This window comes from Lagenorhynchus albirostris, chromosome 8, assembly GCF_949774975.1.
Source record: "Lagenorhynchus albirostris chromosome 8, mLagAlb1.1, whole genome shotgun sequence".
NCBI lineage: Eukaryota > Metazoa > Chordata > Mammalia > Artiodactyla > Delphinidae > Lagenorhynchus > Lagenorhynchus albirostris.
This window is the reverse complement of record NC_083102.1, coordinates 73,795,957-73,821,534: the sequence shown is the minus strand read 5'-3', so window position 1 is coordinate 73,821,534 and position 25,578 is coordinate 73,795,957. Positions and strand designations below refer to the sequence as shown.

At 45.3% G+C, this 25,578-nt stretch overlaps 2 protein-coding genes across 9 annotated transcripts in view; one reads left to right on the top strand and one right to left on the bottom strand.

Annotated features, from left to right (window-relative positions):
* Window positions 1–12,528, top strand: part of CDCA7L (cell division cycle associated 7 like) — a 49,530-nt gene extending 37,002 nt beyond the window's left edge. For 2 of the 8 annotated variants that reach the window (XM_060157129.1, XM_060157137.1), the window contains exons 3-10: window positions 1,914–2,051; window positions 5,149–5,523; window positions 7,124–7,195; window positions 7,309–7,479; window positions 8,233–8,358; window positions 9,098–9,466; window positions 10,486–10,622; window positions 11,139–12,528. In XM_060157129.1, coding sequence (XP_060013112.1) covers window positions 1,914–2,051; window positions 5,149–5,523; window positions 7,124–7,195; window positions 7,309–7,479; window positions 8,233–8,358; window positions 9,098–9,466; window positions 10,486–10,622; window positions 11,139–11,169 — 1,419 coding nt within the window. In that variant the 3' untranslated portion in view covers window positions 11,170–12,528. The remainder of the gene's footprint in view (window positions 1–1,913; window positions 2,052–5,148; window positions 5,524–7,123; window positions 7,196–7,308; window positions 7,480–8,232; window positions 8,359–9,097; window positions 9,467–10,485; window positions 10,623–11,138) is intronic. The other 6 variants (XM_060157132.1, XM_060157135.1, XM_060157130.1 and 3 more) reach the window with 6 other exon arrangements.
* Window positions 11,280–25,578, bottom strand: part of DNAH11 (dynein axonemal heavy chain 11) — a 316,107-nt gene continuing 301,808 nt past the window's right edge. The window contains 6 exon segments of the mRNA XM_060157128.1: window positions 11,280–12,434; window positions 13,435–13,575; window positions 13,990–14,102; window positions 20,333–20,448; window positions 20,528–20,710; window positions 23,378–23,620. Of these exon segments, the coding sequence (XP_060013111.1) occupies window positions 12,187–12,434; window positions 13,435–13,575; window positions 13,990–14,102; window positions 20,333–20,448; window positions 20,528–20,710; window positions 23,378–23,620 (1,044 nt within the window). The 3' untranslated portion in view covers window positions 11,280–12,186.

Genomic DNA, 25,578 nt, shown 5'->3' with positions numbered 1-25,578 from the left:
CAAAGCCCACAACATACTGTCTAGTAGTGATTTTAAAGGCTAACGGCCAGATTTCGGAGAACAAAGAGCTGTGTGAGGCTTGTAACCAGGGACACAGGAGACTGTGGAGTGGATGTTCGCTTTGTTACAGACCCCATTAAAGATGGTTTTTACACCCTGTGAAATCAGGAGAATAAAAGCATGGGCCTTGGTCTAGGGCTGCAGCTGACTTGTTTTCTCTATCAGAACTGGCCACCAGAGATACTGATCTCTCCCAGGCTGACACCAGCTCAAAGCACAGAAAGAGCCAGAGGACTGGCAGGTTGGAACCTGCTGTTCCAAGGCATGACCTGTTCGGGCTCCAGCCAGGGACTTTGGGTCGATGATGAAGTGTGCACATGGGCCCCACTGCCCTGCAGCAGCCTGCAGGGGCTGGCCCAGGGCTCTTGAGCCAGATGTTTCCTGCCCTCGGAGGTGGTGGGTTTCCTTGGGAGCCAACCGCGCACCATTCTTCACGACAGACCCTGGCCTGCTGCTTCCCCACCTGGACCCCACACACTCCGGATCCATTTTAACCCGCCGAGAGAAGCCGCGTGAACTTGTACGTAGTGTGTGCAGCAGTGCCGGCGCTGGTCTCCCTGAAGCACAATTTGAATTTCACTTTAAAGAAACTTCCCTTTTGTGTGTGAATTTTTTTTTTTTTTAAGCAGCTGCACCACAGCTATCAACAAAGGGATGAAGTAATTTACATCTGAGCACAGTCACTCCAATTACCCATAATAATTCACAGGAGACATTTTTAAGCTTAAAAAAATGCCGGATATAGGCATTTCTTTCTTTTCCCCCCCGGGAAGTTTTTCCACTCGTCTGTTATGTCTGTTTTTCTCCAGAGACTGATTATCCGAGGTCGAAGAAGTATATAATTAAAGTCAGGGAAAAGGCAGGCAGGGAGATAAAGGTTCTCCAGCCTCATGTGCTGTCATGAGGGGTCATACCCCTGCATCAGGGGTAGGAGGGGAGACGTCAGAGGCAGCAGGGGGCATGGACTCCAGGCCTGGCTGCCAGCTTGGAGGAGGCTGGTTTGTGGGTCTCCGTTCTGTACTGCCATTCTTGCTTTTCCCCTCCTCTCTTTCAAGCATGCCTTTTATTTTTATGAGTTCAAAAGAAAGAAAAAGTCATTACTGGAACATGTCCTTTCTGAGTCAGCCGTGTAACATCTTTCCTCGGGCTCCCTTGCTACCTGCCGGCGGTGGCTGCTTCTCACCTCCTGCGGGAGAGGGACTCCCTAGTGGGTGATGGAGCAAGTGCGTTGTTCTCCTCCTCGGTGGGCGGGGCGGGGCGGGGTGTGGAAGCCTCCAGCCCTGTCCTGCCCGGAGGCATGCTGTCTGTGAACCAGGCATCTCCCCTGGGAGGAGCCGGCTTGGGATGGCTGTTGGAAAGGAAAGCCAAGCGTGTGTGGAGGAGCCAGGGCCAGGTCTTCTCCTCCATGTGTTTTCTGTTCTGTGTGAACGCAGACGCTCCTGATGGCCCCGCCCCGGTGGGAGAAACTAAATTCCATCAGCCCCTACCGGGGACACCAGCTGATGGAGGCTGCGGCCATTCTGGTTTTTTGAAATTGTTCAATTTGTGGGTCTAACTTTCTGCAAACTATGGAAAATATGTATATATACGTGTGTTTTTATTGTGGTAAAACCTACATAAAATTTACCATTTTAACCATTTTTAAGTGCGGTAAGTCCCAGTGTGCTGCCTGCAAGACACTGAGAGGCGTTATTCACAGTGTCTCGAGGCCTTCACCATTATCTGTTTCCAGAATGTTTTCATCGTCTCACACAGAAACTCTGTCCCCATTAAACAGCGACTGCCCTTGTCCCCAGCCCCTGCCAGCCTCTGTTCTTCTTGCTTTCTCCATGACACATGTGTTTTTAACTTAGCAGGATGTGCGTTTCCAGTCCACAACCTTCACAGAAGAGCTAAGGAGAATTTTTAGAGAGGACAGTGACTCAGAGACGGAAGATTTTGAAGGATTTACACAGAGTGATCTGAATGTTAACAGTAACGCAGAAGTAATGGTAATATTTATCAACGTGAGGGAGGGTGGGTTGTGATATTTTTAGTCCTGGTTCCGAATTGTATTGTTACTTGTAAGAAGTCACTTTACACATGAAAAGGTTTTACTTTTTCTTACATGTTCATCTTATAAGCCAGTTAACAAAATATGAAGATTTTACTTTTTCTTACGTGTCCATCTTCTAAGCCACTTAGCTAAATGTAAACTCGGCTATTCTAAGGCGAATTCCTGGCCCACCAGTCCGTTATGCTCTTAGAGAAAATCCAGTTGTCTTTCCTGGGTGCCTTTGGAGTCTGGGGGGATGTGTCCCAGGCGTCCCTTATTATCCTTATCAGAGAATTTATTTCAGACTTTTTTGAACCTCTTTTATCTGAAAAGAGGAGGGTCTGAGAGTAACAAGTTCCTGAAAGTCATTTTCTGTTGTGCGCCAAGTAATTAGGTTTGGAGTTGATTTGGCAGAAATTTAGCTGTGGTACAAACTTAGAGTTTTGTCTGTGCATTCTTGATTTGGATCACGACAGGCTTTTTAATGATAAAGGTGACCTGGGCTTGTCTGATTCCTAAGGGAAGTCTGCCCTCAGCCCTTTGCCATCAAGAGACTTGTTGGTTGATCTCTTTTTAGTCCATGTGTTTAGTTAGGCCAGTTGACTGCCGACCAGTATTTGAATCTCAGGGTAACTTTGAAGAACAGCCTTTGGATTTTTTTTAGGCATAAAAATGTTTTTTACTAACTGGAAAGTAGCATACATTTATCTCATAAAATCAATACACCACTTCCTTCTTTGGTATCAAGATAAGGGATAGAGCGGTTAAGCCTCATTACGTTCAGAAGCTCCCAGAGAAGCACTCGTGGCGTGGAACCTGTGTGGGTGTTTAAAGAAGCTGTAACCAGTAGCGTTGCTTTGTCCTTCACCTTTTCCTGGGGGGACTTAAGGCCTGAAAGCCTTAATGGTAGGCTGCCTTGCTTGATGGTGATTTATTTCTGTGAATAGCAACACAGACCTGTGCCAACCTATCGGCCTCAGCCCCCCGCCCCTTGGCTCTCTTTACAGAAGTTATTTGCATGGCAGTTCCTGTGTTCTGGCCAGCAAGGCTCCGGTTTCTAGAGATCCTTCCAAACCTTGATGGGTATCATCTACTCTTAGTGACTTGTTTATCTTCTCTTCTTTAGCTAAGTAATGTTGGGATATTCAAAGAATTTGTTTCCAGCATGCGAAAGTGAATTACCCCCAGCACCTTTTTTTTGGTTTTCTTCCAAATCTGTACATTTAGGGACATGTTACGTTGACTCTGATATAACTCATAGCTCAGGGCAGGTCCACCTGTACATTTATTTTGAAATTCAGTGAGAAAGCAAGCCTTGTTGCCTCCTCACCCAACCTCCTGCCCACACTAGCGAGTAGTGGTGAGACCACCTTTCTGGCAATAGGGTATGACTCTACGTTGGTGTCCAGTGGTCTTGTAGCCAGACGTGAAACTGCCGCAGCCGTGGTGCTGGCTCTCAGATCGGAGTCTCCACTGGTGACTCTTTCCGTACTTCAGTCCTTTGTAGTACGCTACTCCACGGCCTTGGTAAAGAGACGGGGGCTAGACGGCGATTATGATAAATGAATAAAGCCAGTCAGGGGAGAGAACTCCTCTGAAGTTCTCCAACAGTGTCCTCTAACATAGATTCCTCTGCAGCCCACTATTTGGAATTCCAAAGCTACTAATGTGGAGAGTGCAGGATATTAAAACAAATAGGTAACTCCGTACAGTACAGTCTTATTTCTCTGCCTGGCTTTTTGTGCATTGATACATACACCAAGGTTTGGAAGTTGTCTGCTTTTTTTTTTTATTTTTTTGCGGTACGCGGGCCTCTCACTGTTGTGGCCTCTCCCGTTGCGGAGCACAGGCTCCGGACGCGCAGGCTCAGCGGCCATGGCTCACGGGCCCAGCCGCTCCGCGGCATGTGGGATCTTCCCGGACCGGGGCACAAACCCGTGTCCCCTGCATCGGCAGGCAGACTCTCAACCACTGAGCCACCAGGGAAGCCCTGTCTGCTTTTTTTTTTTTCCCTCCCGCCGCTTTATTTTTAACTTGAGTCCAGCTGGAATTTGGGGGGGTGGTCACCGAGGAAGAAGCAGAGTCATTAACTGAATCCCAGGCGGCTCCTGGTGCTGTTCTCAGCTCTCCTCACAACCTGAGTCCCTGACAGAGGTGCCCAGGCTACACTGTCCAGCCTGTGGTCAAGGGAAGAGGCCAGGTGATGACCTCGATCCCAGTATTTAAACCCATCTCTGCTGTTGCTAAGAGTCCTTTGCATCTGAGATGTCCCCTTGCTGTTGCCTTCCATTCTTACTGTGTTCTCACGTGTGAAACCAAGTTATGTTTTAATGCTGGAGACCTATGCCGAGTGGAGACTGAAAACTGAGTTTTCAGTTTTCAACTGAAAACTTGCTTGAGCTGACTGAACAGGTGCCTGCAGCCGCCCTGCAGAGCTGTCTGCCTGATTGCACCCCATGGCGCTGCGGGTTACAGAAAGGGGAGGAGGCTTCCCTTGAGTGAGGACCCAGTGTATCCTGGGGATGAGGTTCTGCCACTGACCCCGAAGGCAGGTCATCTGCCTGCTCCTTGGTCACTGCACTAAAATGAAGTCAGCTCTCCTGTCCCTCTTACTCATGAGTTGTGTTCCAGCTAGTTAGGGCAGAATGGTACTTTATTTTTCACTCAGCACTCCATTTTTACCTGAGGATACCTCTGATGTCATGCACACCCTTTTCTTTATTCCCATATTCCCAGGTGTGACAGCTTGGGTGGTCCACTGGGGAGGAGCCCACCTCATCAGCGTTTGGCTTCCAGCCTGATGCTCTGAACAGAACACAGTCTGCCGGTGGGTGTGGCTGGGCCAGAGCGCGTAGCAGCCTGCTCTTTGATTTTGTTCATCTACAAAGTACTTGCGCATTTAACTGAAGAGTTCAGAGGGAACTACCAATAGGAAGGGAGAGCTTTCAACTATTCATTGTTCTCCTAAAATACTGTCAGAGGGGTTTTAAGTGTGTGTCTTTCTGAAGGCTTGTTTATAGGCACTGTCTTTGTTCTTTCTCTCATTTCATTAGCTCGTGGAGTCAGAGCTCAGTGATGACGGTAAAGCATCTTTCATGAGTGAGGAAGAGGAAGATGAAGAAGAAGAGGCTCCACCTAGAAGCAGCAGGCCGAGAAGAAGCAGTATTGGTCTTCGGGTAGCCTTTCAGTTCCCCACCAAGAAACCGGCAAAAAATGCCGGTAAGAACAGTTCTCCTGAGCCGTTGTTTTCTGGCTCGCACATACAGGACAGTAAGAGTGGAATTCTTGGAAGAAAGACAAGCTGCAGACAGAGGAAGGAAAGGGAAGATTCTGCCTCTGAGTCTGAGGACGACTCCAGGGACGAGGGCCAGGAGAGCTCAGATGCCCTGCTGAAAAGGACCATGAACATCGAGGAGAACAAAGCCATGGTAAGGCCGCGCGGCCCAAGACAGCCACTGTTGGGGCTCCCAGGGCTGCGTCCCCACAGATGCTGCTGCTTTGGCTTCGGTCAGGATTGTGGGTTCTTTCTTGGACCCCAAGCGGTTATCACCTGATTAGCTCTGGTTTGGGAACAGAGACTCCCAGGACCATTTTTAGCCCCCTCCACAGTGCCATGGACTAAACGCCATTTACTGTTGATCAAGTTATGTTGCAAATATGCAGTGGTATTTTACGGAGATGAGAGGCCCTGTTCCCAGCAGAAAGAAGCAGTGTGTAAACGTGGGTGTCATGAAGACCACTTAGAAGTTGTTTTGTGCAGGTCAGGCAGGCAGCTTTCAACCTAGATGCTGTAGTGTCAAGATATCAGCTAAAGGAATGAAAGGGGTCTAGGTATTAAAAGGAACTGAGCAGTTTTGAATCACTTTAAAATGTTTTCACCAGAATAATTAATGGAACAAGGTGAAGTCTTTGTGTATTTGGTTTTTCTGTATGTGGTCAGTAACTGTGGTTTCCTTCATAATTTTATACACACAGAATTTAAAAAAATCATCATCACTTTTAGTATTTTGGTATATTTTTTTCTTTAATATTTTCTTTTTAAAAAGCATAATTTAATGATACTGTATATGCAGTCTTATTATATGTCTATTAAGTTGCTTAAGAAAATATAAAGCCTACTTTGGGGTATAATTTATCCAGAGACATATTTGTGCTCAGTTAAGAGAAATTTTTAGCGTCGTATCTCTCTGCATCTTGAAAATAAGAACTATGAGGGCTTCCCTGGTGGTGCAGTGGTTGAGAGTCTGCCTGCCGATGCAGGGGACACGGGTTCGTGCCCCGGTCCGGGAAGATCCCACATGCCGCGGAGCGGCTGGGCCCGTGAGCCATGGCCGCTGGGCCTGCGCGTCTGGAGCCTGTGCTCTGCAACGGGAGAGGCCACAACAGTGAGAGGTCCGTGTACCGTAAAAAAAAAATAAAAAATAAGAACTATGTTCATGATTTTAGGATTTAGGGGTGACACCCATACCTCTGTGTAAGTCTGAAACTAAAAGGAATCCTAATTAAATTGATTGGCATGTTAATGCCTGTTATTTGGTGTTCTTAGGTGTTTATTTGGGAATACTTTCAGAAATTATTTTTATTGATAAGAAATTAACCAACTTAAAGAATCAGTGTTTCGGAGCTCTGAATAACTGCCGGAATGATCTAGTTGGGCCTTTTCTGTTGTGAACGTGATGAAACTTGATTCAGGTGGGCAAAATGATAGGTTCCAGGGTCACACTGAGAGTTAGTAGCCCAGTCACGATTCTAACCGCATGCTCCAGGCCTTGGACCTTCCAGGACAGTTTTCGTCGTGTCTTCTTCTACCTAAGGAACGGGCATAGATTTTATTCCTCTCATGCTATCAGCATCTCACCTGCGTAGATAAAAATCTTTACATGTGAGGTTAAAAAAATAACAACTGCTGAGATCTTATGTAAACTACAAGTTTCTCATGGCTGCAAACTGGAAGACTTGTGATAACGTGTTAGATGAAGTAGACGTGGCAATATTTATGCACGATCCTTTCTTTCTTCTGAACTTCAGCTTGCTCAATTATTGGCGGAATTGAACTCAATGCCAGATTTCTTCCCGCTCCGAACCCCGAACTCAGCTTCTGTAAGTGGAACTCCTTATATGTATTGATTCCAGTACTCATGCACACAGTCGGTTGCTAGATGGCTTTCATTCCAGAAAGCAGCCAGTGTGTGTGTCTGTGCTCTCACCTGCAGAAGAAGAAAGCAGTGAGGCGGGCCTTCTCAGAGGGACAGATCACACGGCGCACCAACCCGGCCCGGAGCGCACGGCCTCCCGAGAAGTTCGCCCTGGAGAACTTCACCGTGTCGGCCGCCAAGTTCGCAGAAGAGTTTTACAGTTTCAGAAGAAGGAAGACAACAAGCGGGGTATTTTCTGACTATAATGAACCAATGCTTCTTTGTCTAAGCCAGCGGTCCTCGCACGTGAGCGTTCATCACAGCCCTCTGGGGCTCGGTGAGAGCGCTGAGGTTCTGACTCAGTAGGTCTGCAGCAGCTGAGAAGTTGCATTTCAGCCAAGTTCCCAGATGCTGTGGGTACTCCTGGGACCGCACTCGGAAAAGAACCCCGGGCCTAAGCTTGCGCTTGATCTAAGCTGTAGGCCATGAAGCGGGTCCTTCCTCTAAACCGAGCAATGGTTAGGACCCCAGCTTCATCTCCAGTGGAGGCTGTAAAGGGCTGATAACGGCAGCAGGTGGCTTCGTGGTTTTGCTTGTGGGCAAGTACGGTGATGCCTCTGGTCTTTCTGTTTAGGAATGGGGAGTTTGGAGTGCTTTCAGTCTAGAGCAAGACACTCTGGACCCTTCCTATTTGTGGCTTTGGCTGTTCAGTGTGGTTCACTTCCCCGGCCTCACAGAGCTTGCCGCAGGTGACCATTCAGTGGTCAGGGAAACCCTGAGCTTCTGGTTTATCGTCCTGTGTCACCTTGCTATCAGGGAGGCTTGGCGCTAAGGATAGGAGCTCAGCAAATGACTAAAATGTATGAATGATTTCAGGGAAATAGAAGAGGGACATAGTTAACATGCATGGTCCTAGAGCTCTGAGGAGCTTAAAACTTCTATAATTTGTTTTTAACCGCCCAAGCCATCTAATGCCCAGTTCTGCTTTGGCTCGTTCTGCAGGGGAGATGCCAGGGATATCGACGACGTCGCCGTGTATCTTCTTTTCGGCCAGTGGAGGACATCACTGAAGAGGACTTGGAGAATGTGGCCATAACTGTTCGAGATAAAATCTATGATAAAGTTCTGGTAAAGTATATCTGATGAATAATTCACATGATCGTGACTTATACTGGGAGTCCCAGGCACTGGTATTTGAAATCCTGCCTTGTTTTAAACTGTATCTGGGCTTACGCGTTTGTGCCGTCTCCCCAGGGCGCAGAGGTGGGCTCCGAGTGGGAGCAGCTGTAACTGGGAAAGGGGAGACAGGTCTCTCTGGGGGATGCATTATCTGTGGGGGGAGGCAGGGGTGTAGTCTGGAAAAGCACAGTTGTAATTGTTATATTTTAAATAGTTTTTATGTTTTAAACGTTGAAAAAACTAATACGCTTTTATAACCAACAGAAATATATTTCCAATATTAACACTGTATTAACACTGTTGAAAATGTACGTATAATATATATTTTATATAACCAATAGAAACTAAAGTTTGATAGAATATCTTTGGTAGGTAGGAAATGTGTTAAGTTTTTTAGAATGGTAATGTAGAGGATGGCTTTGTGTCGTTTCGCATCCTTTTTAGATAATGGGACAGTGTCTTAAATACTGTTAAAAGGTTTTCAATTGAATCGCCAGCGTTTTAAAACCAGGAGATTTATCCTGAACGTAACCGGATTGCTAGGAACTGGGTGGGAGCCGTGCGATGCTGCCCAGGGCTTATCACTCAGTCACCTGTCACCCCTGTGGGCTCTGGTCTCTCCCATCATTTCTGTCCAGCTGATCATTTCATTTCTTCCAGGTTCCCGGCTCAGTCTCATTTCTTCCAGGTTCCCGGCTCAGTCTCATCTGCCCTAAGAGGCTTCTCTGGGCCCAGAACTAAAAGTGCTTACAGGCTGCCAGAGAGTGCCAGTGTTTGTACCAGAGAAACAGCACTGCTCGATTCTGGGGGAGAGGCAGGGCTGCTTTGTGCACTTGGGATATCCGTGTGGCCTCGTGGGCCTCCCCCTCCAAATCCCATGTTCACCACCCACCGCCTTCCGCCTCAGGGTAACACTTGCCACCAGTGTCGGCAGAAGACCATTGACACCAAGACGGTGTGTCGGAACCAGAGCTGCGGCGGGGTGCGAGGACAGTTTTGTGGGCCTTGCCTGCGGAATCGCTACGGGGAGGACGTGCGATCGGCGCTGCTGGACCCGGTAGGCACAGTGCTCGCCTCGGCCTGAGTTGTATCGGTGAGGGGAGCAAGCTGAGGACGGGGCTCCTGGGCCCTCTATCGGGTACCTGCAGCTGCAGAGCTCTGGGTTTTGTAGACCCCCCTCACCACCCTCCTTTTCATTCTGCCTCTTGAGACTGGCAGCAATGAAAAGTAGAGTTTCCTGCCCTAGATAGGACTGGAGAAGAGAGTGCGTTTCGCTTTCCAGGGTCAGAGGCAAGCTTTCTTAGTTAGGGTTTGTACAGGCGAGCCTGTGTCCCTTTTCTCCAGCAGCGTCCTTTACCTTGGATTTGCCGGGGCCAGGCCCAGGGGGTGGGTATACCGTGGTGTAGGGTGCTTTCTGTGCGCACCTGCACTGCTCTGAGATTTCACGTCTGTTAGTGCAGTTTATTTCAGTTGTTATTCTTTTAGCCTCCCAACACCTTGGTTCTCTCTGTAAAATGAGATAATACATAGTATGATGGTTAGTGTGTATGCCCTTGAACCTGGGCAGTCTGGCTCCAGAGTCTGTGCTCTTAACCGCTGCAAGACCTCTTATGCAGCAGTCATGGGGGTAAATAGACTGTCCCGAGTTTGCAGGTGAATGTAAACTGCTACTCAGGTTGAGTGATTTGAGAAACCCTATGCTCTCAGAAGCAGGGCCGACCTCCTGGGCGTGTGACCTGTGAAGTTGTAAGGGGCCCTGCACTTGCTCTGATACCTGAAATTCTCCAAAACTTTTTGAACATACGTCTACTAACTATGCACCTGGTCCTGTTTAAAACCAACACGCTTCAGTGTTTCTGCATGCGTGATCTGGGGTGATCAACCTTTCTGGACCTTTTTGAAACATGCCAGGGGAAGGAGACATTAGTACCTGCCACAGGGTGAAGGATTATCTGAAGAGTCTCACGTGATTAAAGATTGGTGGAGAGGCTGAGTGATCCAGGCTCAATCAGAAGCTCATCTTGCGGGGAGAGCCTGTTGATAACGGGGGCATTCCTGCTGCCATTGCTTCCCTAGGGTTGGGTGTGTCCTCCCTGCCGGGGCATCTGCAATTGCAGTTACTGTCGGAAGCGTGATGGTCGCTGTGCCACAGGCATCCTCATTCATCTGGCCAAGTTTTACGGTTATAATAACGTTAAGGAATATCTGGAGAGGTAAGCCTCACAAATCAAAAAGAGAGGTTGTAATGCCCGGGTGCAGCCGGGGAGACCCTCTAGGCAGGTACGGGGTTGCCTTGTTTCAGTTGCTTCTTAGAAACCACGTCGAGTGCCAGTCGTCCTGTGTCTCTTTGCATTGGGCAAGCTCGGGACTGGCATTTTCCCTATCGGGAAGTTCCCTCCTTTGCTAGAATTTCCCCCTGACTGCCTCCAACAGTAAAGAGTCTACAAGGCAGGCTGAGGGAAAGCTGTGAAGGCCCAAGGCAGCCCTAAGGAGAGGGGAGGCTTGGGTCACGTGCGCTCGGACGAGGAGGCTGCTTGTAGGGACGCAGGAGTCAGGCGAGTGGCCCTGGGGGCCGGCCCGCACCACTGTGTGTGCGTGAGGAGTCGGGCCTGAGCTGGTGACAGGAGAGCCGGTTCGGGCTTGGTACTCCAGGGGATGGTTGAGCCTCTAACCTAGGATGCCGCTGTGCTCGTGCCTCCGTCCCACTAATGCGTCCCATTTTTTCTCAGCTTACAAAAGCAGCTGGTAAAAGACAACTAAGAGAAGAACCAGCCAGCTCACCATGGAGGACTCCGACAAGACATGCCATTTGTGCCTAAGATTTCTTATGGTTGTGTTTGTATACAGAAATTCTTTGTAGATCTAAATGCTATTTTTTTTTAAAGATTGTTTGTTTATATACTTCAAAAGATTTCTCAGGAAGACGAGAGAGGAATCGACATACATGTATACGCAGGCCTGTTTATAGATTGAATTGTTAAAAGCATCTGCAGCTGATTTAAAAAACATAGTTTAGATGGGGGGGGGGTAGAGTTACCCCAGAGAAAACATTGTGTAAGCAGCTCTTGCCTTTGTTGCCTTGATCTTTTACCTCCCAAACCAGTCCCTGGAGGCCAGCTTGTGACGGGTTACGTCCCCTTTAAGTTTACCTTATCACAAGTGACCATAGTTTAAGCTGCTCTGGGTCATTGGAAATTTATATTGAAAATGTTCCCCTAAATTACAAGGTGCAATTACCTGTAGATCTTGAGTTTTATTTTTGTTAACACTTGAACAAAAAGTGGACTGTCAGTCACATTCTGGACACTGGAGGGCTGCTGGCCAGGAGGAGCAGCTGCCTGGGGCCAGTGGCTTCTATATTTTAAGAGAATATAAAGGCTAATACTTTTTGTTTATCTACAAGAACTAGGCTCCCGCGTGTATGGACCGGGAGGAGACTTCCAACCATATTGTTTTGGAGGTTCAGTGGAACGTTGATGAAAATGTGATCTATACTCTTTTTTTGTGTTGCAGGAAGGCTGGGGAGAGCTCAAAATGAACATTTTCAGTAGGGTTCCCATCTTTTTTTCTTCTACATTTGCTTCTTTTTGTCCCCCTTCTCTACTTTTCAGAGATGGTGTTTGTTTAAAAACAACGAATGCTAAGTTAGTTACTTAAAAGGTACATAAGCTGGACTCTGTTTTATGCCTCTCAGTAGGATAAACGACCGTGCGGGAACAAGGACGTCTCCGCGGTGCTCCGGCGGGAGGAATAGAAGCCCCTCTGCAAGGGCCGTTGTTACGCCTCCAGCAGGAGGGCCACGCCTGCCAGGACCCATTTGGCCGCCTTTTCTTTGCTCTTCAACCTGAAGGTCCAGACACGGTTGGGGCCCCTCGTTTTGGTTTTGTACACAGGGCACTCGTAGGTGTGTCGGGTTTCCTGTCTGTCCGCGGGTATGGCTTTTGCAAAGATGACTGGCATTGCAGACCTTAACTCCTTGAGGTAGGCGTCCACGATGGCTCCTGACTGGCTGTCCCATCTGGCACCTACAGCATAAACCCAAGGGTTACAACCGTGCTGTATGTTGGTACTGAGCCTCTGTTTGTTGTAGGCAATAAACGTTCCGGTTTTGTCACTTCACTCCTCATCAGTGGCTTCCTTAGCGAGCTGGCCCATGACTGAGATGGGAGGGAGATGAGGGTACTTGCTGCCCGGGGGCCACGCATACGCTGTAAGCAGAGACTCTTCTTGCTCCTGTGCTAATGCCTGAACTCTCTCCTATGAACAGTAAACTACATGATCTGAATTTAAAAGGTGTAAACCTTACTTACATGAAAACAGATTCCGTGAGAGAGAATCACAGATGCAGTAAAGCAAACTAGTTTGTCCTTCCTTTAAAGAAGCGCATCTGCATATGCTTATGGTCAGTATAAGACGTGTCCAACTCACCACATTCCCTCCCCACTGCACCTTCTTTTCTTCGTCTAAGTTCAGGTCACTTGTTGTTTATACCACCTACCCCGCCTTTAAAGCACATGCCACACGTGTTCAGATGTTGAAAGTGAAAAAGGAGCATCTTGGCAGAGACTTGGAAAGCATTTCTCCAAGTGCCCTTTAAGGTAAGAGGAAGTGTTCTACAAGATACGATAAATACATGGGTGAATAAACTTGGAAGCTACTGCATATTCTGCCCCTTTGCCCAGAGATTCACAATATGCATTGGCATCTTATAGGCTTAGAGAGATCTGGTATTTTACCACAAGGGTGAAGTTAAACAGTTTTTTAAAAAGGAGAAGAAAGATTTTTGCACTGATTCAAAAGCAAAGTAAATTCAGTGTATAGGTCTTTAGGTCTTTAAGTGATAGCCATGGCCTTAAAATTTGGCTCACATTGGACACACATCCTATCTATCTTAGTATTTAAATTGTTCAAAAGCCGGAAACGAGGTAAATAACCACCAGAGTGAGTGCTGAGCAATGGAATAAACAAAGGACAAATACCAACTTGAAGCTGAGTGAGAAAGGTTCACTCTTTGGGACATCTTACCTTCCATGAGGAGCCCGTGGAGGTATGCGCCTTCCCTGGGGGGGTGCCCATAATCCTCCTTCATTTTTTTGGTAACCTCAACAGTCAAGCACATTTTATCCAGTGGCCACTCGTTTCTTCGAGCCGTGGTCTGCATGATTGCTTTGGGAGGAGGACGGACAGGAATGGGGTAGGATAAAGCCACAGACAGAAGGGTCCCGGGAGCCACCCGTCTAAGCTGAGCATCTCCCTGAGTGAGGTGTGCTTTGGGCCCACGGGGTGTTCTTGGGCATTCCACGTGGCTGCACTAGAGCAGGACCACCTCCCTGCTTTGGGGCGCGGCTGTACCCACTTGGCTTGTGCTCTGCCGTGACAGAGTGGAACCGATGTGGGAGACCGGGCAGCCCGTGACGGGAAACGTTTACCAGGGTGAACCCCATCCCACCTCTCTTAGCTGCTCCTGTCCTGCCGGGCGTTTTGTCTCCTCTGTAGTGGCCAGGGCAGGGGGAGTGGCTGGGGTTCTGCTAGGGGGCGTGACTCTGTCAGCAGCAGGGGCCGCCCTGCCCCAGCCCTTACCGGTTAAGAAGGACTGAGGGTTGAAGAAGCCAGAAAGCCACACCACAGCCGGAAGGGCGAGATCTTGTGTCCAGGTATCCAGTTCCCGACATCGCAAGAGGAGGTCATTAAACCTGGTGAGTAGAAGGTAAGAAGAAACAGACTTGCTTTTTGGTAATAACGTTTTTCAGTAAGATTAGAGTCTGCGGGGTGAAGAGTGGTGGTAGAGAGGTCCACAACTGATAACCAGTGAAATCGTTAGCTGACGATTTGCAGAACACTGTCCCTTTAAAGGGCTAGATTATATGTCCCGTTGAGATTGGGGACAAGAAACACTGGGAAACGTGACCGAAAAATTTGCCTCCGTTTATTCAACCACTGTTTTATTTAGATCCGCCCAGTGAAACGTGGTGACTCTACACAGGTGATCTGTGTATGATCCGGGCTGACAGATGCCAACAGGGAGGTACACAGGGACACACGGGAAAGAGCACACCCCCGTGTGTCTAAGGATGGCGAGGGGAAGGTTGCCAGGAAAGGCAGGGGCAGTAATACGTGGCATTAGCCTTCCCACGTGCAGTAATTACCTGAAAGCAGGAAAGGAAAGGCTACTAAGGGAACCAACCATCTTCCATCCATCCAAAGCCTGTGGTGTGAGAAACTGCTGTTTTTACACAGGTTCTCTCATCCCGTGGGCACAGCTATTAGGCCAGGTAGGAAGTATCTAAAATTTACCTGTGAGGAAGCCAGCTCACAGAAGCTAAGGAAAAATGAACTTTCATAAAATGAGGAGATACTGAAATGTAGGTCGAAGGACTGCTAAAAACAGTAGGGAAATGGAGCACAGAGCAAAGAGCCCAGGGAAAAAGGCAGCAAAGCAGTTCTCCAGGGTGAGGGCCACAGCAGGTAGCACTGACACTTCCTGGGACCTTGTTTCGTTCACAGTTGCCAAGGAAGCAGGGTTGAGTGAGAAATCATCCGGACAGACCACCACTTGGAGGAAACGTCTGTCTGAGATTGGGCCGTGAAGGAGGAAAGGCTTTTTAAACTTGGGTCACAAGGAAAATTCCTGCCAGGTTAGAACATGGCCCTGGGCCTTGCCCCATATTAAATTCTTTCAAATAGCTGGTTTTAGGGAAAACATACTCCATGATAGATCCCACAAAGAAGAAAGGCAAAGAACAGGAAAAGCAAGGATAAAATGTTGTCACAAGAGGGTAAAACTCTGCAGCAACAAGTTTTTCTAAAAATGAGTGATTGTATAACAAGATTATGCATTAACCAGATAAGGTAAGAAAAAGTGAGGAAATTAAGTTGGAAAAGAATTACAGAAATGAAAGCACAAAGTAAGCAGCATAAGGCAGAATAGTAAAAAAAAAAAAGCAAAAGGAAATGGAAAAAAGGAGTTAAAGAGTTAGAGTAGAAATAGGACGAATGCTGAATGAAACAGCGCACGTTTAGTAATACAGTTCTAGAAAATGTGAGTTTTCCTAAGTTACAAATTTGAATCATTATAATCAGGGACATATGTTGCAAGAAAATATGACACATGATAATCAACACTAAGATATATCTTAATGTGGACTGGAGACAGAATCCTCTGGACAGCCAAGAAAAAATACGAAGACTTTATGTAAAGGGGAAAAAATTATGTTAGCTTCAGACAACTCCACAGCAGCATTTAAGCAGAATAGAACGAGGCCTACAAAGTCCTCTGACAACGAATGGGCTAAATTACTTTTATAACCAGCCGAACTGTTATTTGAGTATGAAGACAACTGATTATATGGCATGAAAAACCACTTGCAAATCCAATAAACAGGAAGGTATAGAGAACCCAAAAAATAAAAGTAAGAGGAATCTGAAATCAAGACTTTTAACACACTTGTTTAAACTTGAGAAAGAAAAAGGGTGGCAGTCATAAAAACAAAATTACAAAACTAGGTCAGGCAAAGGATTAATCTCCAAAATTTATAAGCAGCTCATGCAGCTTAATAACAAAAAAACAAAAAACCCAATCCAAAAATGGGCAGAAGACCTAAATAGACATTTCTCCAAAGAAGATATACAGATTGCCAACAAACACATGAAAGAATGCTCAACATCATTAATCATTAGAGAAATGTAAATCAAAACTACAATGAGATATCATCTCACACCAGTCAGAATGGCCATCATCAAAAAATCTAGAAACAATAAATGCTGGAGAGGGTGTGGAGAAAAAGGGAACCCTCTTGCACTGTTGGTGGGAATGTAAATTGATACAGCCACTGGGAGAACAGTATGGAGGTTCCTTAAAAACTACAAATAGAATTACCATATATCCCAGCAGGGCTTCCCTGGTGGTGCAGTGGTTGAGAGTCCGCCTGCTGATGCAGGGGACACGGGTTCATGCCCCGGTCCGGGAGGATCCCACATGCCACGGAGCGGCTAGGCCCGTGAGCCATGGCCGCTGAGCCTGCGCATCCGGAGCCTGTGCTCCGCAACGGGAGAGGCCACAATGGTGAGAGGTCCGCATACCGCAAAAAACAAAAACAAAAACATATATCCCAGCAATCCCACTACTGGGCATATACCCTGAGAAAACCATAATTCAAAAAGAGTCATGTACCAAAATGTTCACTGCAGCTCTATTTACGATAGCCTGGAGATGGAAACAACCTAAGTGTCCATCATCGGATGAATGGATAAAGAAGATGTGGCACATATATACAATGGAATATTAGCCATAAAAAGAAACGAAATTGAGCTATTTGTAATGAGGTGGATAGAGCTAGAGTCTGTCATACAGGGTGAAGTAAGTAAGAAAGAGAGACAAATACCGTATGCTAACACATAGAATTTAAGAAAAAAAATGTCATGAAGAACCTAGGGGTAAGACAGGAATAAAGACACAGACCTACTAGAGAATGGACTTGAGGATACGGGGAGGGGGAAGGGTAAGCTGTGACAAAGCGAGAGAGAGGCATGGACATATATACACTACCAAACGTAAACTAGATAGCTAGTGGGAAGCAGCCGCATAGCACAGGGAGATGAGCTTGGTGCTTTGTGACCACCTAGAGGGGTGGGATAGGGAGGGAGGGAGGGAGGGAGACGCAAGAGGGAAGAGAGATGGGAACATATGTATATATGTAACTGATTCATTTTGTTGTAAAGCAGAAACTAACACACCATTGTAAAGCAATTATACTCCAATAAAGATGTTAAGAAAAATAAATTTAAAAACTAGGTCAGGTACTTTCCCCTCCCCTCAAAATAAGCAACGTGAAACTAAAAATTCAGGGGAGAAACAGTAGGCAAGAGAACAGGAGACAATTGAAGACACAATGAAGATCAGCCAGAACTGACAGACTCACCCGGAACACATGGGGGGGACACACAGATGGAACGTAATGCGAGTTCAGGCAGGTGAAGAGAATGGCAAGGGCAATATTTGGAGAAAGAAAGGCTAAGAATTTTACAGGGTGGAAACACCTGTGGCCTCCCATTTGTAACAGCACACAGTACCAAGTAAGATGCATTTTTAAAAGACCATACCTAAGTACAGCAGTAAAAATTACAGAATATTAATACATTAAGGGTCAAGAGAAAAAAATTCCTAAAAGCCTCCCAGAGACAATAACTTAGCTGTGAAGGAATGACAGGTATTTATGAACAGACTCACTAGCCGCAATAAACGCCAGAAGACAATGCAGTTATAACACTGAAGTTCTGAGGGAAAATAATCGTATCTAGAATTCTACATACAGGTAGACAGACCATTAATCGAGTGAGAGGGCAGTAAAGAGAATTCAGACACAATACCATCTACTCCCCACCACGTACACTGGAAGCCGTGTACTTCCTCCTTTAGGGCAATGAAGAGGGGATCCAGGACAGAGGAGCCCCAGGTGAGGTATGCACAGCATCTATGCTGCCACTGCTTGTTGTTTCAGCAATGAGTGGCATTTTTGCATTCTATAACTGAAGGTTCCAGAGAAAATCTGACTCAAGTCATGCTTGATTCAGAGAATCTCAAGCCCAGTTTCTTTCCTTTCCTCTTTGCCTTTTTCAGTGCTGACCACGTGGCCCCAATGTGGCCTGAACTTTACTTCCTGAATTTATGCCAACTGGAAAGGGGCTCACTTGTATTTTAGGATTAAAAGTAAATAGGACCCTGTGCCAAAGGCGTAAAAGACGAGAAAGAAAAGAAAGATACAACAGAAATACAGAAGTTTTGCAAACATCTCTCAGGGAACATCGCTTTGGTGGCTATAATGCAGTAGGGCAATTCTTACCATATCTATGGCTGATGGCATGGTCTCTGGATATGCGCTTTGTGGTGAGGAAAAAAAAACAGGTGGCTGGGCTTTAAAATAAGTCATCTGACATGATTTTTGCAAGTGCACAGTAGCTGAACTATGACAACTCTCTACAGGTGACACAGGTCAAATATAATGTTGTATACTTTTAACATCATTTTTCTGAATGATCTATATTCCATACCACAAGAGTTTTATAACTGCGTTTTCTCAAACATACGTCAAATTCACCACAGGCCATCTTTGCAAATGACCTGGACAAAAGCATCCTAAAAACATTCCCAAGGGACAGTCTGTCAACAGCAAAAATAAGTCTTGAAGAATCTCATGACAAAAGTTTAAATGGTTTTACTTCTCTATTTGTCATGTATACAAATTACTTATCTATAAATCACTTATATAGAAGAATTAATACTTGGATTGTCTTGGGAGAAACATGAAATCTGTCTCAGTCGTCTGTCAAGTGGAGATATTAATACCAGTTCTACCCACATCATTTGGAGTAGGAGAGCTTATTTGGAAATCAAAGTACAGAAAAGAAAAAGCAACAATGAACAAAGAAATCTATACGTGTTATTAAGCAAAAATAATCGCCGACTGGGGCTTCCCCGGTGGCACAGTGGTTGACAGTCTGCCTGCTGATGCAGGGGACACGGGTTCGTGCCCCGGTCCGGGAAGATCCCACATGCCGTGGAGCAGCTGGGCCCGTGAGCCATGGCCGCTGAGCCTGTGCGTCCGGAGCCTGTGCTCCGCAACGGGAGACGCCACAACAGTGAGAGGCCCGCATACCGCAAAAAAAAAAAAAAAAAAAAAAAATAATCGCCAACTGTAAACAAAAAAATACTGTGGATTAAACTAAAGTTGAACTACAGTTCCAGATCAGGAGGAGCTTAAAACGTCTAAAGGAAAAAGTATTGACTTTATGTTGCGTTAGAAACACCAAAAGTGTTTATGTTACAACTTCAAGAGTCTTCCTAAAATAATAGGAACTGTACAGGGATAAACATGGGATAAAGAAAACTTAAACCAACAGAAGTCAGAAAAGTTTGGAAAAGAAGCAGCTAAGAAAAATAGAATTTAGGAAGCACAAAATAAGACGGTGGAGATAAGTCTAAAGTTATTGCTATAAAATTTAAGTGTAAATATAAATCTTTTTGATTGGAAATATAAAATCTGAGTTTAGATATTCATAGCATTAACAGAAATCCATTGAGAGGCTTTGCTCACTCTTCCCTGCTGTGATGCTTTGCTGCCATCTGTGGCATTTCCACAGGGCACCTTCGCTGGGTTTGCACACACACACCCTGCACCCCCCACCCCCAGCAAACCCCTGCGTGCCTGGGGGGGGGCAGTTCCAACGTGCGGTCACTTGGAATTCTAATGGGACCTTCCAGTTTAAGGATGAGCGTAGCATTCTGGTTCGTGGAAGAAAAATTTAGGAAGGTGAGAAGAAAGAAAGAACGTCCATGTGGAAAAGCCAAGAATAGAGCCAGCCTTGTGAAACTTCTGGTGCTGACTACCAAGGCCAAGTTGTGGTTGGAGACAACACTGGCTTTCAGGGAGCTGTGAATTTCTGTCCCTGGCTTTGTGGCACGTCACTGCGGTCACACCCCCAAATTGAAGGCAGTCTGGTTTACTGCGTACCACTTTAGGAGTTCGCTGTGAAATGGCATTAGTAATCACTGGCTTCGAAAATAAGGGTATACATGATGTGAGGGTAAACTTAAAATGTGCCTCCCGTGGCCATTTAAATCTGATCCACTCAGGGAGGGAATTCTGTTCTCCACATTTTTCAGATGAAAAACTGAAACACAGAGGTCAGGTATTTTGTCCTAGATCAGATAGCTATTCAGTGAGAAGCAGAATTCGAATCTTGCTCTGAGCCTGACCTCTAATTGATTTTTGCCTTTCACTCAAGTGAAACTGGTGGTGGCTTGCACAGTTATGGCTGAATACAATCACAAAGTACATTTTTCATGGTTCCTATGAGGCATAATTCCGAACACCAAACCAGCCGTGAGGCTGGCGATGGCCGGCAGCAGCAGGGGTGGGGCACTTACCACAGGGCCAGGCCGTAAGTAGACGGGTACGCCAGTTTGCTCCAGCTTTCTGGTACTGCATCGTGACTCAGCGCAGACTGCTGGGCTTCCATGCCAGGACACAGCGTCAGCTCCCCCTTGCAGGGAGAAAAAAGGCCACATAGTGAGTATCGTTTAATGTGAAGAAGGCTGCTCTAGTCTCACTTTTAAACTTACCTTCAATCCAAGGTCTAATTGTTGAAGTGACACCCGGATTTCCCGAAGGAGAATATTCATCCTCTCACATTCTTGGAAGCAGACAAGGACATAGGGGCTTCTGTCTGGGTTTTTGTGCATTATCTCTGCCATGTTGAACTCTTCTGGAAGTTTCTCCAAAATGTCATCCAAGACATTCTTAACCTTAAATCATTAACAAACACAAAGATTTAGCTCCTTTCTATTTCAATTTTGGTCATGGTGACTATATAGCCTCTATTTTTTTTTTTTTTTAAGTCTAAGACTGTATCATACGACTCCCAAAGATGCTTGCTCATGAGTTTAAAAGATGCCTACTAACTCCCAGGAGCGGGGCAGAGTGGCACCGCCAACTCCCTCAATCGGTGCAGCCCTCCCCTCCCTGACATCCCACAGTCTCGTCAGGGAGGTGCTACTATTTGTTTGTAGTTTATTTACTGTTAGCATTTAGGGAACATAAGAACTCTCTCTGATCGACTACATTTCATTTCTTTGTAAAGACATGATCAGAGGATGGAGAACCCCAATATCTGGGTAGGCCATTTTGCAATCTGCTATTTTAGAAAAGTTATTTGAAAAGTCACATGAACCAAAGATGCCCTTTACACTTGAGTTAATTCTGGTGACTCTGCGATGCTGCCCTTGCAACTGACACATCCTAAAATTTGGGGGGCAATTTGGATCAATATTTCCAACAACAAGGAAGCCTCTTATCTTTTGTAGCTGTTGCCCTAAAGAAATGAAGGATTTGTTCACTGAAGACGTGCATATGTACATAGCGCTCTGATGTGGATATTTATTCCAACGATGCAGTTTTACAGAGCTGGGAAAACCAACAAATACCTAAGAAGTCGGACAAAAGGTCGGAAGATATTGCCTGTCTTCAGCCTCAGGCAGCTTTCCCTCTTTCATTTATTTCTCGCATTACTGCCTGTGGCTCTGACGGGATGCGTGCAGATTGCTTTATCAGCACCCTGGCAGGTCATTTGTCAGATCCTGAAATCTTGAGCTTATTTACAGCAGCAGTACAGAGTATGAAACACAGCGCTGTAGAGAACTTAGGTCAAAGAAAGGCTTTGGGACTCAGCTACAATCTGGTTTCCTTCACTGGCCCTTTCTAGCTGTCTGGCTTTGGGAAGTCACCTAAGCTTATCTCCAAAAGAGATTCCGATACTACTCAGAGCTGTTGCAGATTAAACTGGCATATTTGTAAAGCACTTTCTATAGTGCCTAGTATATAAACACCTAGTAGATGGTGGTTGGTACAACCAGTCTGCTTGTAGGAGATGCTGAGGCATCTTTACCTCATTTGCTTTGCATTTTCTGGTGTAATGATCAGCTGCCTCCCTGGAGAGATTGAAGCCCCAGAACCAGATGAAGACCTCATCCACCTCTCTGCATCTATTAACACTATAGATCTTCCCAAATGGATGGATTTTTAAATACGTTCATCTTTTTAAAAATCTAAATTCATATAGGGAAGATGTTAGTATATAGGATAAAACGTGCTGTAACAAATTCTAAAGCTTCTAAATTACAAACAAGTGTCTCAATGAATGGGACCTCACTATAATTAGACCTGATGTTTACTGTGTTTCCACACACTGAATCCTTGATTGATAATTCTGAGAGAAACAGAGGCTAATTTATTGAGGGAAAAATAAGCTCTTCAGGTTTTACATTAATGAGAAGTAAGATTTTAATCCAAAGGTAAAAAAAATTATTTGATGTCCATTTCTCATCCCCATCATTCTACGGTAATAAGAACCTTCAAAAGGAGGATAATGCCAATCTCCCAAGAAAAGGTGAAAAAAGACACTGTAACAAAATGACAGAGCCAAAAACACACTGAATGAAAGGCAAGCCACGCATGTGGAGAAGAAATTTGCAATACATACACCTAACAAAGGACACACATCTGAAATAAAAGAGTTCTTACAAATCAGTAAGAAAAAGATTGACAACCCAATTAGAAATTGGGCAAGCAAGTGGAACAGGTACTTCACACGAAAGTGTATCCAAACGGCCATAAGCGTATGAAAAAATGTTCAGTATTATTCCTTAACTGAGGAATGCAAAGTTAAAACCACAAAGAAATACCATGACTCCTAACAAGACCCCAAGAAGCAGGAGCAACTGGAACTCATACACACTGCTGGTGGGTGGAAGTGTGTAGGAGTGGTTGTACCACTTTGGAAAACTGGGAGTATCTACTAAAGCTGAACATTATACCCTTTGATCCAACAATTCCACTTCTGGGTATACAGGAATGAGTATTATGAGCAGATAGCTTTGGGAGTTAACCTTTGTATGCTGACAAAAGACTATACAAGAATGTGCACGGCTGTGATAGTCATTGTAATGAAAAGCTAGAAAGAACCCGAACACCCATCCCCTATAGAAGGAGCAAATTAAGAATTTTATATATATAAATAAAGAATTACATAGTAAAATACTAAACAGAAGTGAACCATTGGTTCATGCAGCGACATGGATGAATCTCACAATGAAATGTGGAGTGAAAGGAGCCAGACATAAATTAGTACATCCTGTAAGGCTGCATGTATTTGAAGTTTAAACACTGGGAAATCTACTCCATCTAGTCTGTGGCGACAGGTAAGGAGGGTGGGTACCTTTGGTCTGGGGTGCAGAGGGTACTGATCAGTAAGGGGCAGGGCTATCCTTTTGGAGTGCTGGAAATGTTCTGTACTTTGATCCAGGTGGTGGTTATGTGCACACAAAGGTAAAAACTTCATTAGCTGTGCACTTAGGATTAGTGTGCTTTACTGTATATACAGTATAACTCAATAGAAAAGAAAGAATGACCTCTACCTTGTCTTCTGTGGACTGTCCCAGCTCTTCACCGCTGAGTGCATTCCTGGGCTGCATCTCCAGCAAAGCTCTGAAGAGAGTGTTGGATGTGACTGTCAGGAATTCTATTTCAGCATCTGGGTGGAGGCCATACAGTGCTGGGCTTTCCGGAGGAAGCATCTCTTCTATATACTGGTGGTAGCCTGAATAATCCAGATTGGGTGGGGCAGCAAATCCTGGTGCCAGCATCAGTTCACCATCAACCTTCAACCACAAAGGAAAAGTCAGTTATTCCAAATCTAAGTGGACATCAATCTTCATTTCCCAAACACCTTGAGAACACTCCGGTAAGATGGTCCCAGCACAATGCTGGATCGATAGCGAGCTCTCTAAAATATCTCTTGACCCTCTTGTAATCAATCACTCTGCTCTGTGTATGGTACCACGCTGACCTCTGGGGAGGAGTCCAAGGAACACACATGAATCCCATCCTTAAGAAGACCTGGTTTGCGGTTTGCTTGGGGTAACACGATACATGCACACAAAGGGAACGGACAGGTGCTGAGCCATCTACTGTGTATTGGTCACCCTGTTGCATGCTTGAAGTCATTGATTCTCCCAGATATCCCCATTTCGCAGTGAGAAATTGAGGTTCAGAGTAACTTGCCTGGGCATATGTTTGATTTTAATCTTAATTCTGAACTCATTTTAGTATGACTTAATAGTACTTTCTGCAGTACAACTTCAAACTATTTTATGTATTATGCACGTAGATTTTGTAAACATGCATAATTACATGTGCCTATCTTAAAAAATACGTGGGAGTGTGTGTAACTAACATGTTATAGGGCAGTATACACTAAGAGTCAAATGAGTGCTACCTCCCCGTGACTTTGAGCTTCTCAGGGCAGAGTCTGTGTAGCTCATCTCAAGATCTGTAGACCCTGGGGCAGCTGCTAGCTAGCACATACTGGTGCTCAATCCAAAGTTGCCTAATGAGTGAGCGGCTGGAGTTATCAGGCATTAATCACACCCATCCACTTCATTCAGGTCGGGGAGAAGGGTTAGACATTCCACCGGGAAGAATGCTCTCAACCAAGGCAATGCAAGCAGAAATACCAAAATGTAACTAAACAATTTATGGGCCTCAGTCTCTGACCAGCTATAAACGCAGTCAATCCAGCGCTTATACTTTTCTGGTTAACTCAGTGTAATCTCAGATTTTTTTTTTCCCCGATTGTTCTTTAGTTCCCAGGGGACCATTACACTTCTGTTTAATTTTCCCAGCCTCTCTTGCTGTGAATTCTGTCTACATGCACTTAAATGTACAGGGAATGCTAGTTTTTAAAAACCATCACCTAATGTAGCTATTTTAGGCCTACAATTTTAAAATCATTTTCTGAAAATGGGGTTTGTCTCTGTAATTGTGTATGTTCATGCTATCTGGTCCCCTCACTATCACCTGGAGACAAAGTGACTATTCATTAATTCATTCAATCGTATGAACTGATCACCTAGTATACCCCAGTAAGCCGTGGAAGTATAAGAGATTCGTATGACCTAGTTCTTAAGGAACTCACAGTCCAATGGAGACAAAATCAGCGCGATTTTCTACACAATCATGTCATCTGTGAGTAGCGGCAGTTCGTTCCTTCCTCCTCAAACCTGCAATCCCAGATTGCCCAGGGAGCCCATGTCCTTAGGGATGATGCTAAATTGCTCTCCTGAATTCAAAAAGGCACTTTAAATGTTAAAGTCAGAATTTCTATTTTTATTTTGTATCGGGAGAATTTTCAAGTTATCCAGTCTTTCGTATTGCCAGAAACAGAGACCTGGACCCAATAAACATGAGAAGGAGCAATGCAGACTCTCTCGTGACCAGTATCCATCAGCTAGGCTTGTTTTATTCATTTATTCACATTTCCTATCATTTCACATTTATATATCAAAATAATCAAAATTAAAATTTTACCTGACTCAGCGTGACCAAAACAAAACTGTGAAGGGGATTTAACCTCACCATTACTGGATAGATAAATTAGCCAAAATAAAAATGCGGGCACAAAATATGAATACTAAAACCAGAAGTTAGACTAAACATCTCCAAGCCAAAATGTATTCCCTACAAACAAGGACTTGATTTTCCCTATTAGTGCTCAATAGTTAAAAGAAAATTTAAGAGCCACAGTTAACTGTTTTTCAATGCAGCCAAAGTTAAACAG